Source organism: Sebastes fasciatus, chromosome 9 (assembly GCF_043250625.1).
Source record: "Sebastes fasciatus isolate fSebFas1 chromosome 9, fSebFas1.pri, whole genome shotgun sequence".
Lineage (NCBI taxonomy): Eukaryota > Metazoa > Chordata > Actinopteri > Perciformes > Sebastidae > Sebastes > Sebastes fasciatus.
The window spans coordinates 27,512,311-27,539,705 of record NC_133803.1 but is presented as its reverse complement, the minus strand read 5'-3'; the positions used below and the strand labels follow the sequence as shown (position 1 = coordinate 27,539,705).

General features: G+C 41.4%; 1 protein-coding gene across 1 annotated transcript in view; it reads left to right on the top strand.

The window, feature by feature from the left end:
• The window catches only part of LOC141774370 (ras and Rab interactor 2-like), a 48,085-nt gene that overhangs the window by 10,817 nt on the left and 9,873 nt on the right, over positions 1 to 27,395 (top strand). The window contains exons 3-8 of the mRNA XM_074647003.1: positions 4,348 to 4,448; positions 6,717 to 6,927; positions 8,473 to 8,584; positions 12,076 to 12,148; positions 15,747 to 15,838; positions 23,675 to 25,321. Coding sequence (XP_074503104.1) covers positions 4,348 to 4,448; positions 6,717 to 6,927; positions 8,473 to 8,584; positions 12,076 to 12,148; positions 15,747 to 15,838; positions 23,675 to 25,321 — 2,236 coding nt within the window. The remainder of the gene's footprint in view (positions 1 to 4,347; positions 4,449 to 6,716; positions 6,928 to 8,472; positions 8,585 to 12,075; positions 12,149 to 15,746; positions 15,839 to 23,674; positions 25,322 to 27,395) is intronic.

Sequence of the window (27,395 nt, the reverse complement as noted above, 5' to 3'; positions counted from 1 at the left end):
AATTTTATATTTATACTAAGGTGCTAGAATATCCTTTCATTGTACCATACATATTATTACGGTTGGCCAGTTATGGATGTAGAGACAGTATAACAGTGAGTGCAGTTTTCCAGCCTTTTTCTTAATGTTTATTCTGCCCTCTTTGGCGTCTGGCCAGTCCCAATGCCAAGCACACATACTTTCCTCATGATGCCTGATGTATGATTTTGTTAGTTAAGTCTGGTTTTATTGCATGCAGTGGTCACTTGATCTTGTGGAATTTTCAGCATTGCCACTGTATGGTATTTGTGTCAGCTACATATGGCCTCAGTTTTCCTTGTAAAAGTTACCACGAATTTCAGCAACAGCTCTTGCATTTCTGTACTCACAACTCACTGCTTTAGTAAATGTTTGTGTTCCTATTGCACTTTGCCCCAAAGTTTGCAATCCAGTTTTTCTTAGCTGAAGGGGACTGTATGTGATTTTGGTGGCACATCTAGACACTCTGAAGAAGGCTCTGTGCCGCAACGCATAAGCACATGAATGTTATATTCCATATCTGCTAATAGATGCCCCGAAATGTTACACACTGGACCTTTTAAACCTGTTGCTCGATGGCATTCACCTCAAACACTCATGCTTTTGTAGTTTTTCGATTAGCAATTCATATATTTTCCAGCATACTAATAATACAATGGAATTTATACTGCATTTGAATCATGCCAGTAAAGGCTTTTGAATTTCAGAAAAATAAAAAAATCCAGTTTACAATGCAGATCGGTGACGTGATGCGATCCTGTCATTTTAAATATTTTTAGATTGCGTGCCTTTGGCAAATCAAATGAGTCAACATTTGTGATTTCCTTTGAAACGGCTGAGCTAATTGTTTCCCCTCTGCTCAAGAAGCTGATGTGATGTTACCCAACAGACACATTGCCCAACTAGACAGAAAACTAGGAAACGAAACAAATGACGGCAGTGTCGCACTGAAAAGAATCAGGGTCAATTCCTATGAAACAAAAGCTATCAGAACTTTATTGTTCTTTCTTGTTCAGCTCACCTAACCTGCTTCATTACTCCCTGTAATATTTGACTGACTGAGCTGCTGACAAACAAGACCATGTCTTTTGTTTTACGGCCATTTTTGCTGATCGGACGATCGCAGTCAGCGCTAACCTAAAATACATTGCATTTCCTCTAGCTTTGTCACAATGAACGCCACCCAGTTTTCGCCTGTTGAAAGCTAAGCAGTAGGATGTTCTGTTTGCATTAGCAGTAACTTAATACAGCTCTGACATGGTGTAAAGAGAGTGAACAGTAAGGCTGATATCATTGAGGTAGGATTACGCTGGATGCCTCATTTCCTGTGAATTGTTTGTGTGTGTGAAGGCAACTTTCAAGGATCAAGCCTCTTAGACCCGCGGGAGCCCCGGCTCAGTAAAGTTACTAGTATCATATGAAACCAGAAAACTTAAGGAATCCATTGGTATCAACCCTGATATGCTAGCTCTGAAGTTACCCACGAGTAACGTTACCCATTACAGACATGCTGATGATGTTAGTCTCCACAGTAGCCATTTCATTGTAGTGAGACCATTTTTTAAATTTTGACCTCACTGTATAAAATGACCTATGGTGACCTCTAGGATAATCACAGCCTCATGAAACTGTACAGCCACAAACTAGAGAACTGGAGCATTCAGAGGATGGATGGCTTTCCTAGGTAGATTGACAATAAGGGGGTTAATGAGCAGTTTCCAGAACAGAAGTGCTCGCCATACAATCGCAGAAAAAAATGCAATTCTTGCAGAAAACTACAAATGTCAAGTTTTTGAAACCAAATCACAGCATGGCTTTTTCTATGGTGTTCCTCAAGGTCTTGGTGTCCGGTATTTTTTCTATTTTAACCATTTTAATCAATTCTCAAGTGGTAAAAAAAAAAAAATGGTTAAATTTAGCACCAAATCTTTGTAGCATATGGTGTCAACCCAAAAATTGCTGCAACAACTTATGAGACATAAGTGAGCTGGCCATCATATGTGTCTGTCATAATGTTCTAAGCCCTTATACACTTCCATAATTTATTTAAATTAATTAATTCATGTTTATTTCTGACACCACGTACACCACTTCTATGTGACATCTACCGTTGACTCGCTAATCATTTAGAAGTTAAAGGAAAAACAAGAAGTCCGATAACTTTGCATTTTGAAAGTGAAACTTTTCAAGATAAAGGTGTCGGATCGGACCAAGGTGTTATATACTGATTAAGGCTGCTAGCATTGCTGGTTTTCTTTACTTTGTGTGTGTCTGTTGCTAGTAGGCTCATCTTTGTGTGCGTCCGTGCGTGCATGCATGTGTGTGTGTGTGTGTGTGTGCTCACACTGGGTGAGTCAGGTTCAAACTTGTAGTCTTGTGAGTAGTTTTTAGAAAAGCTTGCTCAAAGCCTCTGGTGTAGTAAAGGGTAGTGAATGCACTGATTCAGCATGACTTTAATAGAACTAACACAGGGGTGAAGGGGAGGCCAACTACAGATTTCATACCGTCTACAGCAGATGTGCAGTGTTGAAATAGAGACCTCTGCTGGAAATTTGCCTCAGTGACCAAGAAATGCTGATACATTTGGATACTTGATATTTTGGGCAGCAGATTAAAATCTTAAGAAATTCACATACTACAGCAATTCACATATCTGCCTGTTTTTTCTTTAATAAACCACGAAAGGCTTTGCTGAGATATATTTTTGTTCTGGCCAAAAGCAATAACAGTGAGTTGCAGACAAACAACATTAAACTAATAACACAATATGCGACCTAATAAGAATTGAACAAAAATGGGATTATCCTAGAAACATCCTAAAATCGCTCTTTAACAACCCAAGAGCTGTCAAAAAAACAAGACAATTAAGACTGATCTAATACAATCAAACAATAACTTAATGAGACTAACATTGAGACATCTAGATTCTAAAAAAAAATAATAGAGAGCATACAGTTTGAGCAGCGATGATGTAAATTCACAAAGAGACACCAAATATTGCACATATGAATATATGATAGGGCTGCCAATCGATTAAAATATTTAATTGCGATTAATCACATGATTGTCCATAGTTAATTGGGATTAATTGCAAATTAATCACACATTTTTTATCTGTTCAAAATGTACCTTAAAGGGAGATTTTTCAAGTATTTAATATTCATATCAACATGGGAGTGGGAAATATGCTGCTTTATGTAAATGTATGTATATATTTATTACTGGAAATTAATTAACACAAAACAATGACAAATATTTTCAAGAAACCCTCACACTTGACTATGACTTGCCCCAAACTGCATGTGATTATCATAAAGTGGGCATGTCTCTAAAGGGGAGACTCGTGGGTACCCATAGAACCCATTTTCATTCACATATCTTGAGGTCAGAGGTCAAGAGACCCCTTTTTATTTTCAGCTCCAAAGCAAAGAAATCTCTGGTTGTACTTTCGCCATTACTGTTCTTCCTTCGTAGTATTTTCTGCAACTGAACAACCAAACCACAGTGTGGATAAATCTGCTTCCGGTTTACAGCGGCACATGCATGCCCAGTGTACCTGAATGGTCGTGTGATATGCGTATTCAGTTTTCGTTTTAAAACGAAAACATATTAGTGTGGATGTAGCCTGAATGTGGCACTTCCTTTTGGTCTCAAACCCACCATTTCGCCTTGCAAACATGACAGTTAAAAAGTTACTTTTCGGTATAGAGCCAGTTTAAAGAACAGCTAAAATCATGTAGATAATTTACAACATTTGAAATGGAGAACAGGTTCTGTTATTTAAACTTGGAAGATTTTGTGTTGTGTGCCAAACCAAATGCAGTTTCAAAGTCCAATAAAACTTTTATTGAAGCTACATTTGTGTGAAAACGACACTATGAAGAACACTGTTCATACCTTCAGCTTTTCTACTGTAGATTTGAACACTAAATGATGAAAGCTGACCTCCATGGGATCTGTGAAGGCATGTGATTTCTATCAGCTGAGGTATTTATGTTTCGTCCTGGCTGGGACAAACCGTTTCATACATGAAGGTTCCTTCACAGATGGGCTTTTATGAATTATTTCCTGCTAGTCTTCCTCTTTAGTAACTCTGGTTGGTCAGTAGGAAGTGGAAGGCCGGTGGTAGATTGTCTCACCCACCTATCCACCAACCCACACAACCACAAGCTTGCAGAAATGAGAGCCAGTCCATACCTCAAGTAAAACACATTTCTTTAGGCTGAAAACACCTCCACCAGAGATACATGTATTTTTTCAGTTTGAAATGATCTCTAACTTTTTATTTTTCCTTAAAATAAATGTATTGTACTGTGTGTCTCCTTGTAGCTGATCGACTCGTTCGCCTGGGAAATCGGCACATTGAAGAAGGAAATGGGGAAAAAGACTGAGCCTGCAGAAGGAGACCAGAAGACAGATACACTTCTTGGGTGAGCTCATAGTGTACACATAAGACAGTTGTCTGGTTTTGACTGTGTGCGTCTGTACAACACACATTTCTATGTCCCAGCCAGCCATTTGATTTATTGTCATGCAGTTACCAATGACTTCCAGCAGAGAGCACTCTTAAAAGGCATTATACTGTATATTGTGTTATGTGAAATGTAGTTTGAAATGTGGTGACACAAAGCTGGCACCAAGCTGGCACCAAGCTATATCAGGGATCGCCAGATGGCATGACGAACTGATAAGCTGTCCGGGAACTGTTATGTATTTTAGTTTGGACTTCTTCCTGTAAGTCTTCGTACCTGGATGACATCTTAAACTAAACAATCCTCTGATGATATTAATGCAATATCAGCTATGAAAAGAAGTGTCTGAATGTGTATTCAGGCCATGTCTAGCATATGTTTGCAGGAATGTTTAGTGTGCGTTTCTGGTAATTCATTTTCTAAGACATAGTTTCAGGCAGTATGAAGTCACTGTGAAGAATTCCAGTTAATTCATCTTGAATTACAGTGTTAGTTAGTCACTGAATTAGTCGTCAGCTGTCTGATATTTGTTCCTCTAACTGTCAACACTATCATCTTGGTGCTGTTAAAGTTTGTGCGTGCTTGTATAGTGTGTGTGTGTGTGTGTGTTCAAGTCAGTACTTGCTGGAGGGGTGGAAAGATTTGTGATTAATATAAGTAGCAGTAGATTAATAGTCGATTAGTAATAAACAGTGTGAACAAGTACTTCCATTTTACTTCTACTCTACTACGTTTCAGAGGGAAATGATCAGGCCACTACATTTATTTGACATCTATGGTTAAAAGTTGCTTTACAAATTTTACATTTTACAAAATACGATGTATTGTTAGAGGCTTAGCTATTCAACACTGTGGGATCTATCTCCGACGTGGACCGATTTCAAAATGTACCAGGAACTGAAGAATCTTCTTCCTCCCTTTTCTCTCCATTCTTGCAGTGGAGTCCTACAGCCGTGTTGATTTGTCCGTCAAGCTGAAACATTATTAACTTGGGCAGACACGTCTTTGCCTCGATTTGCATCACCTGCCCACACACACAACCTAAAGACACTGATATCGTCTTCAAAAATAAACATAACAGTGTGGTTCTCTGACCATCAGAAAGCTAACAAACAAGGTTATCCACAATTTCAATACGTTTGGTCCAAAATAAATTAATATGTAAATGAGGTGATTTTTTTTGTCCTTAAATTTGCAAGGAAATGCGCAAACTTTATTTTCAAGTTGTTATATGCTCCAGGGTGGACACTCCTTTACATCTCCTTTAGTTTACATGTTGTGCCTGCTATTGGTTGAGCAACAGCAGACTTGTCCTAACCAGCGCTGCCCGCTGTGCTTTTGTTAACACATGGCTGTTTTCAGTCTGAATCCCTGCTGTGTGAGAGAGTTAGCTATTATTTTATAATCCACTTCATCAGGTTTTAGAGCAGAGCCACGGCTCAGCTGAATTTCACCTCACTCTGATGAAGTTCACTCACCTTCAGCCTTCTCTGTAGATTTATAGTCCATGTTGCCCTCATCCTTCTATCACCAAATTTCTCTTTTCTGCACAGACTGCAGTTAAAATAACTCTTTTTGATGAATGTCTATTTTTTGTTTTGGTACAGGAATGACCATGTAAGAAGTTAGGTTATCTAACTTAGTGACTTAACTCTAATCAACCTATCGCCCAGTGTTTTGTCTCTGTATTTACTGTCATTCACTATGTGTGCCTTTGTGCCTGCTAAGACTTTTTTATCTATGTATTTTGGTGGAAATAGTCATTATGTGTGTGGTGTGTCCAATCTTTGAAGCTTCAAATAATTGTGAAGTCACTCACCAGCTTAAAATAAATACTAAATTAATAATAATTAATAATAAAACAACTCAAACATATTCAGTTTACTAGAGGAGTAAAGAAACTAGAAAATATTCACATTTAAAAAGCTAAAATCAGAGAATTGTTGATTCTTTTTTTTGTAAAAAATTGCTGAAACCTATTATCAGAATAGTTGGCGATTAATTTAATAGTTGAAAATTAATCAATTAGTTGATTAATCGCTGCAGCTCTATTCTTCTTTACAGAGAAATTGCTCTCATCCTGCCAAAAATAAACTTGTTATTTATGGAAATATTCCAATCACACTGGAGTTAGTCTGACATCCTGTTAACGTTTGCTGCAACATTCAGTGGTGATATAAGAAAGTACATTACAGAGATTGTATGTTTGTTTTATCTTGTTTTCAGACTGGGTGAAGAGGTGGGAGGTCTCTTCCTGCAGGCCTCCCCCTGTCCTGGGATGGCAGCGGGGCTGGCTGGAGCCAGAGATTCGGGCTACGATTCCCTCCATCGGCGGCTCAGTGTTCTGGACCGACTGGTGCATACACATGCTGTGTGGCTACAGCTGGGCCTCAGCCACCAGGATGCCACACGTATACTGCAGAGCCAACCCGCTGGGGTGAGGAAACAGCAGCCACTGTGACTCCTTGTATCCACACTGTTGACTTAAAGCTTTTACTTTACCCACACAGACAGGCAGAAACACTTACTTCAACACCTCCTCAGTTGAGGAGGTTTTGACACACCACAAACTACAGCCTCCAAAATCAGTGCTAGCAATCAACTCTTCTTTAAAGAGGACCTATTATGCAAATTTTCTGGACCATACTTGTATTTTGGGTTTCTACTAGAACATGTTTACATGCTTTAATGTTCAAAAAACGCTTTACTTTTCTCATACCAGCTGTGCTGCAGCACCTCTTTTGCTCTGTTTACGCTCCTTTAAAACAGCGTTTTAAAACAAAAACAATCTCCGTCCAGACGAGCGTTTTAGGGCCGTTTCAGAGTTAATCTCCATCCATACTGCCACGCCTGTAAATGCATATCACATGGCCATTCACCTACACTGGGCATGCGTGTGCTGGTCTTAACAGGAAGCAGCGCTGGACACAGGAAATTGATGCAAAGCAATCAAATAATAGCTTGCCTCCTGCGCATGTAGGCAGTAGTAGCATTATAAAATGCAAACTTTAACTGCACAACAGCTGCTAGCATAGAAAACAAGGTCAGCATTGCTTTTTTAACTCATTATCCATGTTGAAATTAACCACTAGTGGTTGAAGCTGATGTTGTTTGTTTTCTTCCGGATCAGTCAGGGAAGGACACGTCATGACTGACCCAATCAAGAAGCGAACGTGGGTGTCCGCGTCATCGTTTTTCAAATGCCTCCGTTTCTGTCCGTCCAGACAAAAAAAACGCAACCCCCGAAAGTTTTAAAACTAAAACGGGGTCATCGGCGTTTTCCTAAGTCTCAGTTTTAGGGGCTCGAAAATGCTGGAATAGTGTGGACGCTAGGCATAAACGTAGCAAAAGTTATGTGTTTTAAAGCAAAAACGTATTAGAGTGGATGTAGCCTTACATGCACAAAAAACTATATAACACACTAAAGGAAAGGGAAAAAGTACAAAAGTACCTTTACAGTGTCGTAATATGCTACTGCAGTACATTTAAGAAAGACTTACTGGATTTAACATTATAGACATGACCACTGACTATTTGTGTAACAATTTAGCCACAAATTCACAGGCTGACCATACATGGTCCAGACATATACTCGGTTTTGACCGAGTCTTGTTCTACAAATCCAGTCATTAAGTGTTGTGATTTATTTTACTGAATTGTACAAAAATATAATGACTCACTCAAACTAATCTGCTTCATCAGGAGTTTGTGGTTTGATTGACAGTGCTCGCAACATAAGCTAACAACTCTGTGATTCAAATATTGCTAAATCCAGATTGGTACGTGGAAGTACATGACAAAACAAAACCTTTTCCCAACTAAGCCCTCTTTAAATTAGTGGTAAGCACACAGACAAAAACCCTGAGGCATTAATCTCTCAAAAGACACCTAAGTCAGCAAAAGTCCATCAAGAATGACGCAGTTCTTCAAGTAAACAATGAAGTTAATGTTTTGATTGGATGTTTCCTCCCCTGGCCTGCAGACATTCATGATGAGGAAGTCAACCAGCCTGCAGAAGAAAGTAATATCTCTACGCATGAACAAAGACTCTGCGGTTCCCGTCAAAGACTTCCCTGTGAAGGAGAGCCAGTACAGTAAGCATCTGTGAACCCGTACTTCATGTGTCTGTTTTTTTCCCTTTGAAATGCATGAAGCTGCCAATCAGGTTTCTGTGTTTTCCTCCAGCAACACAAACTATTAGAGTGGAAAGTAACAGATTAAACACTGGAAATACCCACTCTGCCCTACCCAGTGGCAAAATATGTGTATTCAGGTTACAGCAAAAATTGTCTCAGTTCCTCAGCTGGCAGTCTGCTGTAACAATGTGGCCTAGTGTTTGTACAGAGTTCTTACAGTAGTCACGTTTAGTGTGTGCAGAAACTTCTAATTATCGTCCACGCCTTAATTAATGACCTACATCCGACTATGAAGCAAGGCATCTGTGTCTGTACGTATGCATGTGTGTCCTTCACATATCTCGAGAACCGTTCATCCAATCTACTTCACACTTGGCGGGTGTATTGCTGGGGACCGCAGGACGTGCAGTGTCGAAGTCACTTTGGACACGCGACACATTCAGTATAAATAAACTTTGAAACTTTGGGCGGGGCTTGAGGACTCTGCAGGTCTCGACAAAGCTGCAAGCAGCACTTCTGGGGGCCAAGCAATCGGCCTGCTCCGAACGGCCACGCCCCGAATGGGCACTGCACTAGTACAATATAAACGCAGAATATGCATATGTACCTGTTGGCTTTTCAATGCTGGAAACTAGGGCTGTAAAATAATAACGCCTTGACGCAAATTTGTTTTAACACCACTAATTTCTTTAACGCATCATTTACTCAAGTTGATAAGAGTATTAAATACTTGACACATCTCCCTTTAAGGTACATTTTGAATAGATAAAAAATGTGCGATTAATCGCAATTAACTATGGACATTCATTCAATAAATTGTGACTAAATATTTCAATCAATTTCAGTCCCATATAAAATCAATTTAATCAAAATTATGAAGGTACTGTCCTGTTTGGTCGACAATATAGAGCAAAAAAGACGCCCACACATTGTCCTCTCAGGTTATTTCGTCTTTTTGCTCTATATTGTCGACCTGAGCTTTTCTCCTACGCACCTTACAACCTACAGGTGTGCAAAAGCTCTGCTCTTCTTTGCTGTCGTGTTTGGTGAAGCAACTATGGACTTACAACAGCCTCATAAGGAATAACTGACGTAGGCAAAAATTTGGTTTTGATTTTATTTGTATTCACCTTCTGTTGTCTGCACAGTATTCCCCTTAAGGCTTTGTTCCAGACTTAGAGGGTTATCTCATCTAATGTGTCAGATGTTTGGTGACCTTGGAGACTTCTTCCTCTTCCATCACCCCATTCATATTAGTATATCACTGAATCCACGGTTCTTTTCTTTGTTCTGTTCTATTTTTAGTTTCCTTAAAAAACAGGGATTTTCCTGAAGCTCAGACCAAATATCTCTCTGCTCTGAACGTGTGAAACGTCTCGTTCTTGTACCTGTGTGTGCTGACGCTTCTGTACCAGACAGGAATTTCCAAATGCTTACCTAATGAATGTATGTGCTGCGTGGGAATCACCGCCCGCAGCCGCCATAACTCTCCCTTTTTGCTGACTACTCATAAAACCTTTACACCGAAGAGTCTGTGAGCAATAAATACAGTGGTTAATTCATTGAGAGATGCTTCATGCTGAACCTGTTTGTTCTCGTAAGAAGTCTACACATAATGTCTTCCTCAGTGCATTGACAGGGATTGTCCCTCATCCTCATCCTCATCTGCAACCGCTTATCCCGTTAGGGGTCGCGGGGGGGCTGGAGCCGATCCCAGCCGACATTGGGCGAAGGCGGGGTACACCCTGGACAGGTCGCCAGTCCATCACAGGGATTGTAGTAGGGATTATTTCCTTTATTGTGCAGCAGTGTGATTTGAGAATGCAAATGCAAAATTTTTTTTTTTTTTCAGATTAAAGATTTTAGAAACATTTTTTGTTATATTATTAGAATTTCTCTTTACATCTGACCTCAATCAAGAAATCAAATGCTCTGGCACTTGACTTATTACCTCAGTAAACATTGTGAACATGAGTTTATGCTTTCAATCGCTAGTTTCAAGTCTTCTTCAATACAGCATGATGTTCATTTAGTAAATTATGATCCCATTTAGAGTAAAATAGACCATAAAGCAGGGGATGCTTTCTTGTGATTGACAGGTCGCTACCACGGCGTTGTCCGGTCTGGGATTTGTCCGTGTTTTCGTCTTATAACTTTAACCCTTTCATAGTGTGTTTTCAGTTCATGAAATTTAATTATAACCTTTTTGGTTGCCTGAAAATGTCTTATTCAGCATTCGGTTGTACTTAGCTCCACCCTCTCGTGTCATTTCTGGTTGCAAAAAAAAGACATTTAGACGGCCAAAAACCAAGGTGGCGACGGACAAAACTCAAAACGGCAGTCCACAAACCAATGGCTGACGTCACAGTGACTACATCCACTTCTTATACAGTCTATGGTTGGCCGGCAAAAAGTTGAACCTGGCCCAACTCCTGCTGCAACTCGATGCAATGTCATCTTGCAAGGTGCTGCATTGGCCTTTCAAACATGCATACATGCAAGCACACATTCCTGTTTACCCTGCATAAAACTGTGGTCCCTATGATATCTTTACAGGGTCCTTCATCTCAGTATTATAAACCACTGACTGAGCAGTGTTTTGGCATCTGACAAACCTTCAAATATCTTTGCTCTATTACTCATTTCTGTGTACGTCATCATCTCACCAGCACCTGAAGCAACACGTTTTTCTAACACACAGCATTTTTTGGGCAGGTGTGAAAATGCCTTTAGAGTCTACAGTCGTGCTAGCAGCTCTGTGAGGCTGCGCTTTGAGCAAAATGCAAACGTCAGCATGCTAACATGCTGATGCAAAGCAGGTATAATGTTTACCATTTTCATTCGCCTTATTGGTAAGGCTTACTAGGGCTGTCAATCAATTAAAATATTGTATTGCGATTAATCGCATGATTGTCTATAGTTAATCGCAAATAAATTGCAGTTTTTATCTGTTCAAAATTCACCTTAAAGGGAGATTTGCCAAGTATTTAACACTCTTGTCAACATGGGAGTGGACAAATATGCTGCTTTATGCAAATGCATGTATATATTTATTATTGGAAATCAATTAACAACACAAAACAATGACAGATATTGTCCAGAAACCCTCACAGGTACTGCATTTAGCAGAAAACATATGCTCAAATCATAACATGGCAAACTGCAGCCCAACAGGCAACAACAGCTGTCAGTGTGTTGACTTGACTATGACTTGCCCCAAACTGCATGTGATTATCATAAAGTGGGCATGTCTATAAAGGGGAGACTTGTGGGTACTCATAGAACCCATTTTCATTCACATATCTTGAAGTCAGAGGTCAAGGGACCCCTTTTGAAAATGGCCATACCAGTTTTTCCTCACCAAAATTTAGCGTAAGTTTGTTTGTTTGTTTTTTTTACTGATTTTCCAGTGTCCTGTGTCTTAATCATGTTGTTCTGTGCTCCTGCAGCTTTCTCTTTGGTGGGATCAGGCCTGAGCTTCGCAGACCTGTTCCGCCTGGTGGCTTTCTGTTGCATCAGCAGGTGAGTTCATCACTCAGAAATACTCATGATCACAGAAAGACATGCAAACCACACTGATGTGATCCGTGTTTCACATATATGTTTAATACATATATATTACACAAACCATTATCTATCTACATCAGAGGTATTCAAACTGGGGGCATGTGAGAGTTGAAGGGGGAGCGCAGAGGGAGAGATGTGAGGCGCGAATATGCATCAAAATTCGTTCTTCTTCTCTGAGTCATAACTCAGTCAGATCTGAACACGCAGACATGATGGACGTATTGTTATGTTCAGTTTGACTCACACTTCTAATGACTGTCCATTAATCTGTTTCGAAATCATGGAAAGAAGAACTCCAGAATTTGCCTGAGAATCATCAAATTTTCTTCAGTGTCAAAGTAACCCAGTGATAGTTGTCTGTGCATCCATGGCTACACTGAAAACAGGAACTAGGAATAGCTAATTCAGCATACCTTTAATGGTGCCAACCATTTTTATGTGTACTGTTGCCATAGAGACCGTTGTACCAGGTTGACTTCTGCATGAACTAAATCGACTTGCAGCAAGTCGCGGACTCACTGAGGTGAGGTTTTGCAGTAACGACGACTAAACGAGCAGGGGAGTAATAACGTTACGAGGCACATAAATGTAAATGAGTCAAATTGAACAACTTAATGCTTCATCCACACACTCACAGCGGAGGAAAGCACATTGCTATCGACAGATGAGTGACAACTTTGTTCGGCTCATTTTCGTAAGCAGTGTTGCATTGAAGCATGGTGGAATTAACAAGATAGCTAGCTAGCGGACAGCTGGCTGGTTGGCTCTTGGGCTGGTTCCGCCAGGGGTTTGTGCTGCACTGATAAGGGAAAAAGAGCCAAACAGCAGGCTGGTGGCCAGCGGCAGCGCCGGTGTCGTGCCAAAAAGTGATTTCCACTGTATTGCCCAGTTTATAGTCTACAGCTGCTTTTATCAAGTCATAACGTGCAAATAAACATAACTGTATGTCCGTGGTATAATAGCAAAGGTATGTCTTTATGAAACTTTAACGTTTCTTGTAACAGAATAATCACAATTGTGGCCAAACAAGTGTTTGTAGTTTAGTTGTCAGGCATGTCATTTGCGGGATATAGGCAATAATAGGCTACTATTGTTTCCGATAATGTGTTTTGAATGTCTAATAATCTCCTTTGCATAATGGCTATGCATTATTTTACCTGCTCTGTGCCTTAGATTATAACCAACCCAGTACTTTTTACCTTTGTTGTACCACGGACATAAAGTTATGTGTATTTGCACGTCATGACTGTTTGATCCAGATAACAGCAGCCGTAGACTAGATACTGGCCGATAAATCAGTTTTTGGCAGATGATCACTTTTTGGCATGACACTGGGTCTAAACAGTCCTTCTGCCTACTGGCTGTCTCCAGGAGCTGCGTCCGTTCTCTTCCCGGTGAGCTGTGACCACACACTTTACGGCCCCATTGACGCGGTTCTGTTGTCACCATAAAAACTAACAACAATCGCCATTTTCTTTTGTACTGGTCAAATTACCACAGCAAATCGTTCAGTGACCTTCTGCTCCTATTTTATTTCTATGACTGAGACTCTCCTCTATTCATTCGTATACAAATATTTACCCTGTGTTGAAAACTTGTGCACAGTAAGACAAAATCAAACCGGGGGGGTGACGGGGGCTGTTTGTTTTGTTATATATATATAAGATTTGTACCACATACTGTTTCTTTTGTATATAAAATAGGGCACTAAGTACAATATTCAAAACACATAATGTAAGATTATTGATGTATAAAATAAATAAATCTACCAATCATATATTCCAAAATACCCATGTATGTTCACATACAGAATATATAAATCTACGTTTTACAGTGTAACTCTTAATAGATTTGTTGCTCTTGTGGGTAGACGAGAGTCTTAGTTCGGTCCTTATACAACAGAACAAAGCTATAAATTATAACGAGGGCAAAGAAGGAAGTGACAAGGATGTAAAAATAAAAACATTCCACCTTTACCCTTTATCTAAGTAAGGAACCACAGATGCATTTTTAGATGGTTACATAGTTGGAATAGAAATGCATGACTACTGTGTAACTATTCCATTGCTCATGGCGCCGCTGCTGCCAGAGCAGTCAGATTTGTCTTATCTTGACTCATTGTTGTGTAACTGTTACAGCGCAGACAGTGAGCCTTTTTTTTTTTACATTTTTGGAGACACTAAAGTTACTTTGTCAGCCAACAGTGGCAAATCATTGAAATGTTACATACCAATAGTGTGCAGAAAACAAAGTTCAGTTTACTGTTATGAGCTTTTTGTAATTAACCTCAGTTCTAGATAATGATTGTTTATTTCTGGGTATGGTGCACGGGAACGAGACAAACTTAACAGGGACCCACACATAAAAAAAACTCGTCTGTAGTGCTGCTAGAGGTAAAAAACACAGCTTAGCATTACTGGCTGTCAAAGTTAACGCAAATTTTAGGTTGTAGCGGGCTCAGTTTTAAAGCTAGAGTGAAGATACTGGCATCATATGAAACCAGAAAACCTAATGAATCAATTGGTACCAACCATGTCATACTAGCTTGTCAAGAAGGAGTCTAAATAACGCTCCAAACTTATGCTAAATCTTGTTTAGGAAAAACTGTCATGGCCATTTTCAAAAGGGGTCACTTGACCTTGGTTCCATGGGTACCCACGAGTCTCCCCTTTACAGACATGCCCACTTTAAGATAATCCCATGCAGTTTGGGGCAAGTCATAGTCAAGTCAGCACACTGACACACTGACAGCTGTTGTTGCCTGTTGGGCTGCAGTTTGCCATGTTATGATTTGAGCATATTCTTTATGCTAAATGCAGTACCTGTGAGGGTTTCTGGACAATATTTGTAATTGTTTTGCGTTGTTAATTGATTTCCAATAATAAATATATACATATATTTGCATAAAGCAAGCATATTTGTCCACTCCCATGTTGATAAGAGTGTTAAATACCAGACAAATCTCCCTTTAAGGTACATTTTGAACAGATAAAAACTGCAATTTATTTGCGATTAACTATAGACAATCATGCGATTAATCGCAATACAATATTTTAATTGATTGACAGTCCTATTTAGCATGTTTTAATGACTTACACTCTATTTATATTATTTGTATTTATTTATTGTTTGTCCTAAATACCCAAAATGCCATTTCACATATATGTCACTTTATGTGCCTCTGGTTTCTACAATAGTTCAACCACTGCAGTCATTTATCATATTTAAAGCGTGCAGGTTTCACTGAGAGATTATGTCCTTCACAAATCTGCAGGTCAAGCCTTAAGCTTTGATCACTCGAGGTTTGAGGCCTTTGGAAAGCTCGTAAAAGACACACTGGGAGGAGAGCAGCAGGCACATATTACCCTCCGGTCGTGTGGTTGAATATACACCACACACCCAGGCTACGCCACGCTTCTCTCTCTTCCAACTAAGTGACTCACCCTCTGTTTGGAATAGGTTTTCAGTCCCGCCCTCATTTACTGGATTTTCCTTTTTCTCTGTTGACCCAAGTCCTTTCTCCCTTTCACACAATCTTTTCTCTTTTTCTTAGGGATGTGTTACCCTTCACTCTGAAGCTTCCAGAAGCCATCGCTTCAGCCACAACGTCTGCTGATCTGGAGGAGGTTGCTAAACTCGGAGCAGGTTTGTTCTGAAATTTGAAAATATATTTGGGGAACAAGCATGCAGTTGGGGGAATCTGTGAACTAATGGCAGGTGGAAGGTGATTATATGAAGATTTTTTGATTGCATTGCAGAAGAAAACAACAGAATATAGATAAAAGACAATAGATACAAAATAATCATGCTTCATGCTGAGAGCGATTCCTTTAATATTTGCAAATGAAGCCGTTTACACGTGTACAAATTAACAGTCTAGAAAGACAGAGACATGTTTAAATCACTGGAGAGATTTCTCCAGAACGGTTTTGTGCAGAGGTATATTATCATTGTGTCTTGTCATGAGTTGTGTTTATTATAAATATTCCTTATTGCATCAACAGACACACTTCTCCAGGCAGTTTGAATCAATTATTGGTAGTATTGCATCAGTTTTTTTGCAGCTAAACTGATGTGTGCAGTTCCCTCAGCCTTTTTTGCTGATTCAGAAAACTAGTGTTTAATTCCATCCCACATCTGTTGTGTGTAAAAAAAACAATTCCCCCCGAGGCGTGACACTCGTAAAGCCCATCTCAACCACATTCCCCCTCTGCTCGAAAGATTAACTGGCATGCTTGTGCTAAATGACTCACCCCCGGGGACAAAAGCCTCTTCCAGGCCGAGATCAGTGCTGCTCAGCTGGGCATGGACTCAGGCGAGAGCTGTGTGCCTCTGGAGCTTTTTCCTTCCCTCCCAGCTGCGGAAGGCCTCGGTCTTATTACAGCCGTCACCACAAAATGTTGTCATTCATATAATCTGACACCTCCATCTCAAAAAAAAGGTAATTTTTACTGTAATGAAGACCGTGGTTGTTATTATCACACGATCATTTCATTTATTTCTTAAAAGAGCAGACATTATTTTGACTACCTTCTTCTTCTAACTTATACTTTGTACATTTTTATTTAGTTTGAGGCAAAAATAAAGGTTTAAAAGTGTGTAGGTGTTGGTGGATTAATCTTCCACACCACTGGCCTTTTCATAACTCACTCAGTGTGACCTTTCTGTCCATTCAGGCTCGGGTGCAGTGACTCAGCTCTGAGCTATCATGTGTACTCTAGGCTGATTCAGCCAGACTTCCAGTGTCCCTCAGCCTGACAGCCTCTTAAAGAGTGCAGGATGACACACAATGATTTGATGAGACTCTCATGTGGTCTCAAATGATCTCTTGTATTCCTCGGTCTCTCTCTCGCTCTCTTTCTTTCTTTCATTCATTCATAAAAGGGTTCCTGTTTAGTGAGGTGACACAATGGCGGGTTTTGTGTCTATGAAGGTACTTGAGCGGCAGTGAATAGTAGATCTAAAAGGCAGTTCTGACGTATAGGAGCTACATTAATGGCTGGGAAAGTTGAGAAAAGAGCACTGTTGACTCTGACGTCTTCACAGTGTCATATCACCTGTTATATGGTGCTCCACCTGTGATGACAGGTTGGTTTAGGAGGCAGTTTGTTATCTTTTGTGATGCCGTTTGAAGGCTTGTCTGTTCATTCATCAAACTCAAAGCATGAGAAGCTTGGCAGGGCCAGTTTAAGCATTTGAGTTTTTATTTGTGTTTCGGTGGTATATTTTACAAGGGATCAAAATCGATGCAGAAGAAACAAGAGATATTGTCTTTTTTATTCCATGCATTCTTCCTCCTTGTTTAAGGCACTCCTGCATTGGCTTCACTTTTCAGACCCAGAGGTAGCCCACTGGTACAGATGATCTTTTTTTCCCACTCAAACGGCTTTTAGGCACGGCGCATAAAATGTGCAAAAAAGGTGCTGCGCCTAAGCTGTATAATGGCAGGGAAAACCCTGAGTTCGGAGTTTGCTATAATGGTAGGGTAGAAGTTAAAGAAACAGGTTTGTTCCTGAAAAATCCTGGCTCCAATCTGAAATATTAGTATACAGTATTTTCCTAATACTTTTACATAGTCACACAGGTGGACCGTGAGAAGAATATCAAACTTGACAATTTCCTGTTTTATAGTCAAGTTGAACAATCTGCTAAGTAAATCTGACAGATGGCGCCACATATCAGTTAAGATTATTTCTTTCTCTCAGCTTTAGAGCTGCTACAAGTTCTCGTTTACCGACTTTTGAGATCACACTTGTTGCCTTTCATCACTCAAGTTTTGGAGCGTGTTAAAGGGCATGCAGCGTGATAATCAAAGTCAAATCTACGGCCCACATTGGCATGTAATACGTATATCTTTGTTTGATCTACTTAGTTGCTGTACATTGTACTAAGCCAAGTGAGTAATTACGTTTTTGAAATATTCCCAGCTCTGCAAGAACCAAAGTGACTGACTTAATGTCCCGTACAGTCTGTTAGTTCGGTCTATTTTTGGCTCCAGTTCAGCTGTCATATACGTATGTCTCTACATGTTGCCCTAGACTTAACCTTGAACTTTCCCAGTTCTTACATCAACTACAACAAACCACATTCCTCTCTGCTCTCAGTCCTTAGTGTACATATAAATGGGTGTGTTTGAACACTGTAAAGCAGCACTTTGCTGTGCTTTGCATATACTTGTGTGAACATGAGTAAAACTATCTGATGACGAAATAATAAAGCTGGGGTAGGCAATATATTTTTGTCATCATTGGACAAAAAATTCCACAATAACCTTTCAGCATATTGTAATTCAAGTGTTCTGAGAGAGAACTAGACTTCTGCATTTCCTCGTGGCTCTGATTTCAGGCTTAAGAAAATCTATCCCTTGTAGGGAGACTTTGGCCAATCACAGGTCAATTCAAAGAGAGCGTTCCTATTGGCTGTTCTACAAATGCAGATGCGCGTGCACATCTCTTCAGATGGTGAAAGCCTGATTCAACGGCGGAATATACTGGAGGAAAAGTTGCTATTCCAGCAATGGCAACAACTGCTTACACTGCAAAGCAACCCAAAAAGGAAGGCAAAAAAGAGTGACTATGTCAGCGAAGCGTTTCAGAGATGGAGAGAAAATGATGCTAATAGTTTTGCCTTCTGCTTACGGCTGCGGCTAGCACTAGGAGTTAGCCTCATGGCTACGGTAGCTACAGCAGTAGCTCGGGGAATTTCCTCTCCGCCTTCTCCGTGAGCTCACTACGGATGTATAAAAAGAATTGAGCTCACAACTGCAGATAGACTATTAGCAACATTTTCTCTTTATTTTTCTCTAATAGTTTAGCCTTGTGCGTGAGCTCGCCGCTGGAGCACAGCCATGGCGGCTACGCTTACAGCATTTTCTCTCCTTCTATGAAACACTTTGCTGATATTGCAGCTCGCTAGAGCCTCGAATCGCATCTCAAAGTGCTTTACAGGCCCACAAGTTTGCAAAGAAAACAGGACGGTAGTAGTCATAGAATTGACGCTCTATAACGACACCAGGAACACAATGAGGATCGGGATGATGTTTGAAATTAATGACCAGTACTCCTGCAGGTCACTGTATGAGGTGTGTGCACCATGGATATGTAAAGAGAACTGGATACAGCGTTGGAGGCGGGCTCCTGTTCATTCCAATGAGAGTTGCTCAGTGGCGTATGAAGCCAAAATGGCTCAACTGTTGAATGATAAAGTACACATAGAGCAGGCGCAGTAGCGTTTCCTTTAACTCTGCCCCCCAGCCCTCGCACCACCCTTCGGTCTGGGTCTCATTCACATGAACGGAGGAAGGAAAATAACCTTGGATTCAGCTATTAGTGCATTTTACAACTTTTAGGAGCTAATGATTTAATTAAGGGCTATTAGAGTGTTCATACTGGGAAGTTGATTCACCTCAAAAACAATTATCCACTGATTTACGGACGTCTCTTTCCCATTGTAAGTATGGGAAAAAGTGAAATGCAAAAATTTGCTTCAAAGCCTGGCGCTCTTCCTTTGGGTTTTGGAGAGGAGAGCTTCAGGATGAGGGCTGTATTTCCAAATTCTGGCTTTTTTTTTTTACTTTTCCAGAAAACTGCCTACCCCGGGGAACCATTTGAAAATGCTGAAAAGTCATTATGGAATTTTTTCCCAATAACACCCAAAATAACCTGCCTCCTCCAGCTTTAACCACAAAAACAAGTAATAGAAGTGACAGTAAACAAGTAGTAGAGTAGGAGGGGAATAGGAAAAACGTGTCTCGGTGCGTCAGAGAGAGACAACAACAGAGAGAGACGGACCACGCAACTTCAACCGAAAGGGAGGGAGAGAGGCGGGAACAGCCCGCCCACATACACATTAACAGGAGTTAGTCATAACACAGATTGAGCATGAGTGAGCCAGAGAGTCGAGTTTCAGCTTGTGCAGACGCAGCGGTGTGTCCTCTGCAACACTATCAGAACCAAACAGAGAAGTTGGACCGAGTGTGAGATCAACAGCTCGTCTGTGTGTCATTGAGCTTTGGGATCACAGTGAGTATTGTTGCCCTCTCCTTTCTCCTCTGTAGTTGTGTGAAGGGAGCTGCTCTGTGTCTGGTACTAGTATTCCTCATGCGGTATTGTTCCCACTGGTGTGTGTCCGTCTTGTTTTGCTCTGTCTGGTACGGCTTGGACTCCAAAGGTTCAACAGATTGTTGTAGTTTAGTGCTATTTTCCTTCTTTCTTGTTTGCCGGGGAAAAAAGCCCCCTGAGGAGCTGAGCCTCTCAGTCAGCAGTGATTTTTGCACGAAGCAGCATTTAGAGGTTTTGTTGAGTGGTTATAATTGCAGGACTTGCACTGAGTCATTGGGAATGGATGAGTGGACATGTTTAAGTTGACATAAGTTAAGTTAAGCATTTTTTTGTATATGTTGTTTTTGCAAACTGTGCATTTGGTCTGAGTCTATACAATTGTCAGCTACCAAAGATGGGAAAACAAAAGATAAAGTTTCTTTACACATACTTTGAAAAACACTCAACAATCACCTTTAGGCTGTAATTCTTGCTGTTGGGGTCAAATGTTTGCATATGCTCATTAAGTAATCTGAAATACACAAAGCTATATATTAGGGCTGTCAAAGTTAACACGATAACGTGTTAACGCAAATTTGTTTTAACGGCAGTAATTTCTTTAACGCATTAACGCAACTTGCGGTTTTTAGTTTGTAGCAAGCTCAGTTTTAAAGCTAGAGTGAAGATACTGGTATGATATGAAACTACAAAACCTAAGGAATGTCATACTAGCTCCAAAGTTATGCTAAATTTTGGCAAGGAAAAACTGGCATGGCCATTTTCAAAGGGGTCCCTTGACCTCTGACCTCAAGATATGTGAATGAAAATGGGTTCTGTGGGTACCCACGAGTCTCCCCTTTACAGATATGCCCACTTTATGATAATTACATACATTTTGGGGAAAGTCATAGTCAAGTCAGCACACTGACACACTGACAGCTGTTGTTGTCTGTTGGGCTGCAGTTTGCCATGTTATGATTTGAGCATATTGTTTATGCTAAATGCAGTACCTGTGAGGGTTTATGGACAATATCTGTCATTGTTATGTGTTGTTAATTGATTTCCAATATAACTATATATACATTTGCATACAGCAAGCATATTTTCCACTCCAATGCTGATAAGAGTATTAAATACTTGACAAATCTCCCTTTTTAAGGTACATTTTGAACAGATCTAAAATGAGCGATTAACTATGGACAATCGTGATTAATCGCGATTAAATATTTTAATCGATTGACAGCCCTATATATGTCAATATTGTTCCAACCCAATTCCAAAACTGTTATTTGTCATAACCCGACCATGACAAAAACGGGAACGGACACAAAATGCCAAATAGTATTTATTATAACAAAGAAGATAAACTGAGAGATACATTCAGATGTGAGGTGTGTTAGTCAGTGATATCAGTAGGGTTCATGTGGATGTGCGTGGTTAATAGTGCAAGGTGTTGTGAAGTCATGTGAAACAAACAAAATGCTAAGCAAAGCAAAAGAGTTGCAGGCGCTGGCAGGGAAGAGAGAGCGAGCCGCCACACTGGAAGCTGGAACTTTTAAAACACCATCCTGTCGGTAAACACATTAACCGATGCAGCACACACACACATGCAGACTAAGCAGGGAAAATATTTCTATTGCTTTGGCCCAGCGTGAATCTGCAGTATGGCGCTGCTTCAACACTACGGGGAGAAGGATTTGCAGCTCAGTCTGTTTTAGACTAGTTCCAGTAATTGACATTCCTTGGTGATGCCATCACACATGAGTTAGCGTGTTAGCATGTTCAGTGGAGCTATTTTCAGACAAATCTTTGCCAACATCGTGACACTATTTTTTTTTTTACTGATAGCATTCACTTCATTACTGCGATGTTCTGGGCCAGTCTCATTAGCATAGTTTTTGGTAACAGTCAACAACTTATAGACCATCAAAGCATTCCAGTTGGAAGTCTGACTGTATGTTATTGCTAACATACTGTACTGTATTAGACTGATTAGACCTGACCTTACCTAACCTAACAAAAATGTGATGTGTAATCAACTTACTGTACAGTACATTCAGTTGATGTCTTTGGGAATACTGCTGCATATGTGAAAAACAGTTTCGCCGCTAGGTACACACACATCACGCACTGTGCTTAAGAGCATTAATTGCCGGAGGGGGCACAAACAGCCTTGCCATAAAAATACCGTTTGCCACTGAGGTGTCACCGACCTCGCGGTGAAGACGGCTCAACTTTGGAGTGATATTTCCTCCCTCCTTTCCCAGTAAGCTAGCGTGACATGTTTGATATCAACGGATTCATCGCAATCTTAAGATTCAAATGATGCCACTATCTTAAAAAAAACACTTATCATGAAACCAGCATCGGCCTTCAAAAGTCAGTAATGTTAATGCCAGTCATGGTCAGAGGATTAAAAGTAGGCCAAGTAAACCAAGAAGTGAGGAGGAGAATAATTCCAATTTTAAGATCATGGTGATCAATGATGACCTGCACAGAAAATATGCACTTTTAGATGGTTAAATTATATTAGAAATTGGCCTACCAGTAGGCTGCAGTTTAATTATTGGCCTATTCAAACAAGGCAATTTAATTTAATAGATCTATGTCAGCTTACCTTGTTGTTTTTTTCAATACAGTATGTTTCTGTTACTCGTGCATTCTGGTCAGATTTAAATGTTTTTGTCTCATAATCAAGGTCAATATGGTAGCTTTATTATAAGCAGGTTAAGAGGCTATGTCAATCCTGTATGCACAAAAATAACACAGAGAACGTCCCGGCAGGGCGTGCTTTGCGAGTTCGCAAAAAGAGGTGGAGAGACAGTAGCTAATATCTTGCCTAAGGCACAAAGTTGGTCACTGTAAATAAAGCCTTTAGTGTCTCCAGAAGGAGCTGTGTGAAGTCTGATAAATGTCCTCAGGTGATGTCACTTGAGTCGGCGTCGGTTGGGGCGGAAGTTTGAAAATGAAAAAAAAAATCTGGAGTTGTGGAGTTAAAAATAAGTGCTGCTGCAGGCTCCAGGCTACATTAGCCACGACTAGCATAACAAACCCAAATCTCTGACTGAACTGTCAATAGTCTAGTTGCATTGTGGGTAATGTAGGTGGTCAGGTTTTGACAAGGAAGGAGAATTAATGGAATAACAAAGACAATATCTCTGGTTCTTCTGCATAGATTTTTTTTTTAAACAGTCCATCGTGAGTCAAACAATGTTATAGAGTGCTCTGCTAAATCACCGGAGTACTCTTTTAATTATGTTGTTTGAAGCTGAATTTGTGGTTCAGGTTTACCCAAGCTAATGTTGGCTTCAAACCACATACTACTATGTTAACCGCCAGGCATGAGACAGAGCCTAGACATATTAAATTTGGTCATTAAATGTTGTATCACACCCTGTCCACTGTAATTGAGGAAGCATGTTTCTCTCACCGTCTCACACAGGCTTCTGGGATGCTCAGTCGTACCACAGGAGGACGGGCTCACTCTCCTTATCAGGACTAAATGCCCCCGACAGACCACCTCCTCCTGCTCAGAGACCGGTCTCCTTGCCCTCCATCCCAGGGCACCCTCGGCTTCTAACTCGCACCCCGTCAGAGCTCGAGTGTCTCCAGTCCAACGGAGCACTTTGCTTCATCAACCCCCTCTTCATAAGGGTTCACCAATCAGATGGCGACCACAGCGCCACTTCAAATTCCTCTGGTACAGTGAAGCAAGGCCTGAGGGAGGAACCCGTCAGCAACAGCCTAGAAACCAACAACACTCAACACTCTTGTAAAGACAGTCCTCAGGTCTGTAGCTCAGATCAAAGTGACAGCAGCCAGTCCGCTCAAAGCAACCTTCAGAGCCTTGACGGAAACACAGAGCTACAGGACGATAACAGCCAAACCAGCAGCAGCAGCAGTCAGAAGCTAAGTGCTGCAGACAGCGTGGCACGGTCCCCACCTCCACGTCCACCCCCGCCTCGCATTGCGCCGCAACGCTCAGCGCGTCCTCTCCGACAGCGCAGTATGCCAGAGAAGATCTCCTGGATCAACGTCCCCAAGGAGAAGCCGGAGGAGCGGGAGAGGGGCAGCAGCCTCCTTTCTCGTTTGGGCTCCTCGCTAAGCATCAGCCCCTCATCCTCCCCTCCCAAGAGACTCAGCATCAGCTCCCCCATATCCATCCCCCGGCCCTCTCTCCCCATCTCTCTGTCATCTCTCTCCTCCTCTCCGCGTCGGGCCAAGGCCTCGCCATCATCCAGCCAGGAGGATGCCCAGTGCCACGTGGCGCTGGAGGAACAGACTATTGAGAAGGCTATCATTAGGGCCAGACTGTTTCAGCGTAATGCTACCAGAACCCCCGCCCAGGACTCGAGCAGTCCTCCAGACCCTTCACCGATGACGACAAGCAAGCAGACAGATGTGACAGAAGAAGAAGAAGAAGCAGGCGAGGAAAACGGTGGTGGTGGTGGCCAGCGGCTCAGCGACATGAGCCTTTCCACAGATTCCTCAGACTCTCTGGATTTCTCCCAGTCCTCAGCCTTCTTCCTTCCTCCTCTGCATGACCCCAGCCCCCCCACCGAGGCTGACTTTAACACCCACCTCCCCCTCTCCATCGCACCATCCCACATGCCTTACTGCAGCATGGAAGAGGACGACGACGACGAGGACGACGACGACGAAGAGGAGCCCGACTATGGCGTCAGTCTCGAGAGCGACCAGGACCAAGACCAGGACCTGACAATGGTGCCACCGGGCCACCGCACAAAACGCCGCCCCAGTGCCAGCGCTTTGGTCCTGCAGAAGGCCCTGCGAGGGCACCTGCGCAAGATGAGCGGCGTTTTCAACTCGCTGCTGACGCCTGACAAGAGGGCGATCCGCAAGGTGATGGAGTTGTCCCGGGATAAAAGCTCGTACTTCGGCTGCCTGGTGCAGGACTACCTGAGCTACATGGGCGAGGGTGCGGGCACCCAGGCTTGGCAGGGCTACGCCTCGGGACTGGAGCTGCTGCAGACTCTCCGCCAGTTTATCACTCAGATGAAAAGCTACCTGAGACAGAGCTCCGAGCTGGAGCCGCCAATCGAGAGCCTCATTCCTGAAGACCAGATCGGTGAGTAATGAAATAATTCCACCATCTTTTACTCCTAGCTCTGTTTTGTCACCCTTCTTATTTCACTAGTTTTACCAGCAATTCACCATATTTACACAACGGTCATTTTGCTCTTACGTCACGCTCAAGGCAAGGCCTATTGAAAGAGGCCGTGGTATGGTTTGTGCACTGTGAATAATTGATGTATTTATGGAGAAATCTTAATTTTCATGGAAACACTATGTCACAGAATGCGTGACGTTCAATGCGGACGCAGCAGTTTCACTTCAGTATTTTGGCAGTGAAGACATTGGAAAACTTGTCCTCACATGTTTGCAGCTGGATGTGTGCACGTGTGTTTATGTGTAAACATTCATAGTGAAGCCGTGGCCATCAGGCTAATCTTAGTTAATTGTATGTTGTCATGTACGCTGGTGAGTCATTTGAAAAAGAAAGTAACGCCAGGTGAACATGGAGTTAAATCTATCTTTTGAAACCGAGTGCAAATCTCCTGTAATTCAATACTAAGATTTGCATTTCCCTCCTATTGCCCTTTATTATATCCATCCTTTATTGCATCTTACAATACCATGACCGCAACATGAAAGGGAGACCAGACACAACCACATAGATACATAAGATCACACACACACACCTGCCGGAAGAGCGGTCTGAATCATTTGGGCCAAGACTCAGTGGCTGCATTAGACCTTGGACGGAGTAACATGTAAACGGAGAGCACAAAGAGGGTTTTGTCTCAGGAGGAAAAGGGGGCTGCTGAACCAACCTGTTTCTACTGGCCTCGTTCAAATAGATCACCACAGGGTTATAATTATGAAGTCATGAATTGGGTGAAAAACTGTCGTCCTTTATCAGTAGTCGACACATAACATGAATACTAATCTTGAATGCTGACATTTTTACATTTTCACATTGGTTCTTGAGCAGGTTTTTTTTTCTTATTGGTGGCAATGTGAGCATCTGTTGTGTGTACAACATTTACAACATTTGATTATACCCCTGCGACAACGTAGTCAGGGGTATATAGCAATATATAAATATATATATATACATATATAAACTTTTATAAATTAATTTTCTCTGTGTTTGTTAGGGCGGTGTTTATCGGCAAGAATCTGTTTTAGGTTTGACAACTATTAATAGTGCAAGCTCTGAAGGAAAGGCAGAAATTTCTTATTTTTGTTGTATTTTTTCATGTTTGTAAGTTGCATGTGGGGGTCTTGCGTGTTTTTCTGAATGGCCTGTTTTTCACAGGAATGACACAATGGGAACTACTGCGGTTTCAGTTCTTGGAATAGTTGCACAACATTTTGTTGTGGCAGCTTCAGAGAGTGTTTTCTGTCCAACTCCAAGGCCGGCCGGCCGGCTAGCCAGCCAGCCCAGATGCATTTGGGTGGCTGTCTGCCCAGTCGTACAATCCCAGTCTTACTCCAACTCCACTTCTTTTAAAATCACTCTCCAATCAGAGTGAGAGGATTTGAGGCAAGCCCCCCTCCACTTTCTGTCTCACTCTGTCGTTCTCTGACGCTTTCTTTGTATTTTTTCTTGGTTTTTCCTCTATTTTTTTCCTCCTAATCCAGTCTCTCTCTCTTCTCTCTCTCTCTCTCTCTCTCTCTCTCTCTCTCTCTCTCTCTCTCTCTCTCTCTCTCTCTCTCTCTCTCTCTCTCTCTCTCTCCTGCTCTCTCCTGCTCTCCGTGCTTTAAAGTAATGTGCCAGTATTTTGGTACGACTGTTGATGCTTTCATGCAGTATTTAATGTAAATGAGGGATGGGTGTTTGGTATTTTCACACACATTATTGTCACTCATAATACTGCCTTAAATACCAGGAAAAGTAATTCAAGTTTAGCTAAGTTAAGCACATTTATAGGTGACATAGACAAAATGAAAAGAAAAAACAAAACGTTCAGAAACTAAGTGGAGACAGAACAGAATATGCAAGATGCTGTTGTTGTTCCCGTTTAGCGCTCACTCAGCAACCCAACCATGTGTGTGTTCAGGATGTTCAGGCGGGGTGAGAGGAGTGGTGGGGGGGCAGAATAGAGTTCCTTGTATTCCTCTCCACCTACACTGCG